Raw genomic sequence first — 7,022 nt, 5'->3', positions numbered from 1 at the left:
TCGCGACGCCGAGCGCCGGAGGAACAGCACAGGGAGCGGGGGGCGGCTGGGGAGCGATTCCCCAATACCACAGTATGTCGTGAGCCGGTTGCCGTGAGCCGCCTCTGCCAGCCAGCCAGCCTCCCCACCCACCCCCCGCCCCCAGGCGGCGCGTCATCACGTGATGCCAGCGCCGGAGGAACAGCACAGGAGCGGTGCGACGAGGACTGCCGGGCAGCGGCGGCGGGCAGAGCGGGGCTTGACGGGCAGAGCACTGCCGAACCAAGGAACGAGGTGCCGGTGGCGGCGTGCCTGGCCAGCCGCAGAGCGGCTATACTTACTACAGGGAGTGCGGCTGGCAGTACGAAATCACACACGAGACGTGACCGGAAGTGATGTCAGGCGCTGGGCTGCTACCGCTCCACCAACGAAAAGTAAGCAACAACGGGCGCCCTCCTGCTTGTAGGAGGGGGTTTATAAAGGGTGAGCACGCTCCTCCCACAATTACAGGCTGCAAGCAGCCTTCAACATTTGTGTGGCACAGTGTAGAGGTATACTGTATATTGTGTGGCACAGTGTAGCGTTATACTGTATATTGTGTGGCACAGTGTAGCGGTATACTGTATATTGTGTGGCACAGTGTAGCGGTATACTGTATATTGTGTGGCACAGTGTAGGCTATATGTGTATAACAAACATACTCCACATGAAAACTTACAATTACTTGGCTTGACCTTGGTGATCTCTGATGCCACTTTAACACTTTGGCTGGGGGGCTAGGTGTAAGAAAATGCCGTCCCCTGGGCTGTATGGTTTTTGGGTTCTTCCTCTTCGGACTCTGTACAAGCTGTAACACATAAGAAAGGATGTTACTCGTCTAGATCCATCCGCTCACTTACATTTATATTCACTTCATGGAAAACTATGGAAACAATATAGTCTAGGTTTCTACACAACTTGCAGATGCCGAGGCAAACAGCCCGGGAAATGTACAGTACAGACCAAAAGTTTGGACATACCTTCTCATTCAAAGAGTTTTCTTTATTTTCATGACTATGAAAATTGTGGATTCACACTGAAGGCATCAAAACTATGAATTAACACATGTGGAATTATATACATAACAAAAAAGTGTGAAACAACTGAAAATATGTCATATTCTAGGTTCTTTAAAGTAGCCACCTTTTGCTTTGATTACTGCTTTGCACACTCTTGGCATTCTCTTGATGAGCTTCAAGAGGTAGTCACCTGAAATGGTTTTAACTTCACAGGTGTGCCCTGTCAGGTTTAATAAGTGGGATTTCTTGCCTTATAAATGGGGTTGGGACCATCAGTTGCGTTGTGGAGAAGTCAGGTGGATACACAGCTGATAGTCCTACTGAATAGACTGTTAGAATTTGTATTATGGCAAGAAAAAAGCAGCTAAGTAAAGAAAAACAAGTGGCCATCATTACTTTAAGAAATAAAGGTCAGTCAGTCCGAAAAATTGGGAAAACTTTGAAAGTGTCCCCAAGTGAAGTCACAAAAACCATCAAGCGCTACAAAGAAACTGGCTCACATGCGGACCGCCCCAGGAAAGGAAGACTAAGAGTCACCTCTGCTGCTGAGGATTAGTTCAGAAAAAGCCTCAGAAATTGCAGGTTATCAGCAGCTCAGATTAGAGACCAGGTCAATGCCATACAGAGTTCTAGCAGCAGACACATCTCTAGAACAACTGTTAAGAGGAGACTGTGTGAATCAGGCCTTCATGGTAGAATATCTGCTAGGAAACCACTGCTAAGGACAGGCAACGAGCAGAAGAGACTTGTTTGGGCTAAAGAACACAAGGAATGGACATTAGACCAGTGGAAATCAGTGTTTTGGTCTGATGAGTCCAAATTTGAGATCTTTGGTTCCAACCACTGTGTCTTTGTGCGACGCAGAAAAGGTGAACGGATGGACTCTACATGCCTGGTTCCCACCGTGAAGCATGGAGGAGGAGGTGTGATGGTGTGGGGGTGCTTTGCTGGTGACACTGTTGGGGATTTATTCAAAATTGAAGGCATACTGAACCAGCATGGCTACCACAGCATCTTGCAGCGGCATGCTATTCCATCCGGTTTGCGTTTAGTTGGACCATCATTTATTTTTCAACAGGACAATGACTCGAAAACACACCTCCAGGCTGTGTAAGGGCTATTTGACCATGAAGGAGAGTGATGGGGTGCTGCGCCAGATGACCTGGCCTCCACAGTCACCGGACCTGAACCCAATCGAGATGGTTTGGGGTGAGCTGGACCGCAGAGTGAAGGCAAAAGGGCCAACAAGTGCTAAGCATCTCTGGGAACTCCTTCAAGACTGTTGGAAGACCATTTCAGGTGACTACCTCTTGAAGCTCATCAAGAGAATGCCAAGAGTGTGCAAAGCAGTAATCAAAGCAAAAGGTGGCTACTTTGAAGAACCTAGAATATGACATTTTCAGTTGTTTCACACTTTTTTGTTATGTATATAATTCCACATGTGTTAATTCATAGTTTTGATGTCTTCAGTGTGAATCTACAATTTTCATAGTCATGAAAATAAAGAAAACTCTTTGAATGAGAAGGTGTGTCCAAACTTTTGGTCTGTACTGTATGTTGCCCCATAACAACCAGATGCCTGTCCAGCCAAACCGAGGGACGGACTGAAATGTCCCAGTCCCCATTGCTAGTTAATCACATTACATATAATCTAGTAGACTGTCTGAAGTACTGGTAGGGTCTTCTCTAAAGATGGTTCTGCGCCCTTGTGAGTCCATGGTAATAGTCTTTGACGTTTGACTGCACGGGGCAGTAAATGATTTGTTGTCATTGGGGCCCTCAGATCTGGTGCTGAGGTTGACTGGCACCTGTAGCAGGCTATGCCATCCTGCAGTGTGCCACCAGGACTCCTGATACCCATACCCTGCAAGAAACAGGAGACAGCCTACCCCCTAGTCCTCTGCTGCTCCCCATTTGCAGTGCTCTTTCCTGTTACTATCGCACACTGCACACTTACTTATGTCACATGTGTGGGAGCTTACCTCGATTTGCGTGACACGGACAGAGAGATTAAGTAGGGAGACAGTCGGATACAGTCCTCAGCGTCTCCCAGTTGCCGTTCTCACGCTCTCGTGTTGAATTCCTGCGAGATGAGAGGACGTTTGGGCGTATCACGCTGTTTGCTCTCTTGCTCGCTGTATGCCTGAGAAAATTGACTTTAGGTTAGCTTAAAGAGGACCTTTCACTAGAATAAAAAATCTAAACTAAGTATACAGACATGTAGAGCGGCGCCCAGGGATCTCCCTGCACTTACTGTTATACCTGGGCGCCGCTCCGTTCTCCCGGTATAGCCTCCGGTATCTTCATATGTTAGGCCCAGTGGAACCTGCCGGCGTCTCCTTCTCCCATGCTGTAGCGCTGGCCAATCGCAGCGCTCAGCTCATAGCCTGAGAGGTTTTTTTTCTCTCAGGCTATGAGCTGAGCGCTGCAATTGGCCAGCGCTACAGCATGGGAGAATGAGACGCCGGCAGGTTCCCCTGGGTGGAGCCTAACTATGAAGATACCGGGAGAACGGAGCGGCGCCCAGGTATAACAGTAAGTGCAGGGGGATCCCTGGGCGCCGCTCTCCATGTCTGTATAGTTAGTTTAGATTTTTTATTCTAGTGAAAGGTCCTCTTTAATTGCAATTTCGCTCTTCGTCTTCATGCATGGCCATGCTTATACAATATTGCAGCTCATAGCGAGTGGATCAATAAAGCACCAGACGTGTTTCGAAGTACTTCATTACTTCTTCTTCAGTGTCTGATAGGCCTCCTGAGTTATATTACTCCTGTATAATAATGTACCCTGATATCCCTTAGTTATATGACCCCGCCGGGCAGTGGCGTAGCTAGAAATGACTGGGCCCCACAGCAATTTTTTGAATGGGGCCCCCCTCCCCCACTAACTTTTTCGCAACCTCTTCCTTTCATGCCGCCCCCATTCCTGTGGCTAGTAAAGATCTCGCTCTCAGACCAGGCCCGGCAGCTGTTCCATCCTTTTCCTACTCTGTCTGTACTATCTGTATATGTTTTCATAGTGTAATACTGTTGAGGAGGCCCTGACAAAATCTTTTAGTCCTCCTCCTCCTGGATGGGCCCCTTCTAGGTCTCAGGGCCCCAAAGCAGCCGCTTCCCCTGCAGCTATGCCCCTGGCGCCGGGGTAATATAATTAAGGGGTATCAGAGTACATTGGGTGTAATATAACTGAGGAGGGCTATCAGACATTATAAAGGGGTAATATAGCTTATATTACCCCTGTATTACGTCCCTGATAGGATAGCCCTCCTCAGTTATGTTACCCCTGTATAATGCACCCTGATACCCCTTAGTTATAATATATAACTAAGGGATATTAGGGTACATTACACAGGGGTAATATAACTGAGGGTATCAGGGTACATTATACAAGGGTAATATAAGGAGAGCTATCATGGGACATTATACAGGGGTAATGTAAGCTATATTACCACCGTATAATGCCTGATAGGCCTCCTGTTATATTACCCTTGTATAATTTTGTACCCGGATACCCCTTAGTTATATGACCCCGCTGGGATCATATGGGTATCCGGGTACATAATTATACAAGGGTAATATAACTCAGGAGGCCTATCAGGCATTATACGGTGGTAATATAAGTTATATTACCCCCTGTATAATGTACCCTGATACCCCTTGGTTATATTACCCCCTGTATAATGTACCCTGATTACCCTCAGTTATATAACTGAGGGGTATCAGTCAGGGGACATTATGGGTAATATTATAATTAAGGGGTATCAGGGTACATAATACAAGGGTAATATAACTGAGGAGGACTCAGTGCTATCAGGGGAGTCGGGACATTATACAGGGGTCCTCAGTTATATTACCCCTGTATAATGTACCCTGATACCCCTAAGTTATAGGGGTATCAGTATTGAGGAGGGGCTGGGCGCAAGCCAAGCAGGAGGGCAGGACATGAGGCGAGGTAGTGGGGGTATAGGGGTACATACTTTTCATTTTACTTTTTATTCTTACTTTCTTTTCTTTTCTCTAGGGCCAGGCAGAGTTGGGAAGTTGCCACAGACACAGTAGAGTCCACTCCTGTCACTCAGACTGTGTCCTCCTCTCCAGTCCTGACAGTCCGAAGCTGGGGCCTAGCCCTAGGCAGTGGGCACCTGTAGACAGGCTCAGACAGCCACCAGAGTAGCAGCAGAGGGACGCAGGAGCAGAACATGAAGGCAGCAAAGTCCGTTCGCGCGGGCGGGCAGGCACGCCGCAGCACAGCTTTACGTGTTCACGACCGTGACATCAAGTTGTCAACTCGTCTCTGCGGCTGCCACACTCCCAGCCTGCGCCTGCCCTGCACGCTCTGCCTCCGCGAGTCTGCCGGGTCCAAACGCCGCCCCACCCCCATCTGTCATGTGACTCTCATCTGAGACTGACTGTGTATGTATCTGTGTTCTGTGTACTTTAACTTTAATCACTGAGTCAGTAGTGCGGCGGCCGGGCGCAGGCAACAGCGGCAGGCAGCGATTACTAATCAGCGATTCATCGAATCTGCAGGGCGGGCAAGGAATGACCTGGGGGGAGCAAGGAATGACCTGGAGGGGGTGGGGGGGGGCAATTGCCCCCTGTAGCGAAGCCACTGACCATGAATATACAAGAACTGGTTAATCCCTTTAACATACATGGGTTAATAGAGGATATTGCTATTTATCATATGTGATGGAGATATATATTCTTCATATCCACTTATGTTCCTTCTAGTATCTAACTGGTCACTGCCTCTATGTGAGGTCTTCATTCTCAGCTCTCAGATGTTTCCTTCTAAACCCTTCTCATTTCTCCATTATATAACTCATGTCACACATGGTAAGCACAGAATTTACATGTCCCCAGTATTTCCCTCCACGGTCTCTGGGGTCTCCTGTCACCTCCCCTGTCTCTCTCTATATATATATTTCATTCTACACATTGTCTCATCTTATACTTTGTATCTGACGCTCCAGGAACATCAAGATGGTTTCTGGCAGTTATTTCCTGGCCGTCATCTTCATTTCTATTCAGGGTGAGAGATTCAGATCCTTCCATGATTGTGTGTAGAGAAATCTATCCAGTGGGATCCATCATCAGATCAGGATTTCTAGGAATAGATCCAGACATTTATCACTAATGAGTCTGTCTCTTCTTTCTCCTCAGGATCCTGTGGAGAGATTGTGATGACCCAGACTCCAGATTATATCTCTGTGTCCCCAGGAGAGACAGTCACCATGTCATGTAAAGCCAGTTCTGGTGTATACGGTAATATAGCCTGGTACCAACAGAAACCGGGGAAATCTCCAAAGCTTCTTATCAAAGCAGCAGATGAGCGACTCACAGGAGTCCCAGACCGGTTCACTGGATCTGGATATAACTATGATCTCACTCTGACAATCAGAGGAGTGACAGAAGACGATGCAGGACATTATTACTGTCAGCAGGGTTGGAGCTATCCTCTCACACAGTGATACAGAGCCGTACAAAAACCTCCTTCCTCCTCCCCTATTATATCTCTATAATAAAGCTTCATACACAGAAGAAGAAGAAGAAGAAAACCATCAGAGCGATCAGTGGTTTATAATTTGTCTTCTCATGTAAGGCTACTTTCACACTAGCGTTCGGGCGGATCCGCTCATATTAATGCAGACGGAGGCTCCGTTCAGTACGGATCCGTCTGCATTAATAACTTTAAAAAAATTTGCAAGTGCGCAAGTAGCCTGCGCGGATCCGTTCAGACTTTCAATGTAAAGTCAATGGGGGACGGATCCGCTTGAAGATTGAGCCATATGGTGACATCTTCAAGCGGATCCGTTCCCATTGACTTACATTGTAAGTCTGAACGGATCCGCACGCCTCCGCACGGCCAGGCGGACACCCGAACGGTGCAAGCAGCGTTCAGCTGTCCGCCTGTCCGTGCGGAGGCGAGCGGAGGCTGAACGCCGCCAGACTGATGCAGTCTGAGCGGATCCGCTCCATTCAG

The 7,022-nt window shown here is 47.9% G+C and overlaps 1 gene segment (V, D, J or C); it reads left to right on the top strand.

The window, feature by feature from the left end:
- The first annotated feature begins 5,958 nt into the window (after positions 1-5,958).
- On the top strand, positions 5,959-6,510 carry LOC122938702. The segment is given in 2 exon segments: positions 5,959-6,071; positions 6,203-6,510. Coding segments are annotated over 2 exon segments (357 nt in total).
- Positions 6,511-7,022: the final 512 nt, after the last annotated feature.

Source organism: Bufo gargarizans, chromosome 1 (assembly GCF_014858855.1).
Source record: "Bufo gargarizans isolate SCDJY-AF-19 chromosome 1, ASM1485885v1, whole genome shotgun sequence".
Lineage (NCBI taxonomy): Eukaryota > Metazoa > Chordata > Amphibia > Anura > Bufonidae > Bufo > Bufo gargarizans.
The sequence above is the reverse complement of the archived record's forward strand: the minus strand, read 5'-3'. Positions and strand labels throughout refer to the sequence as shown.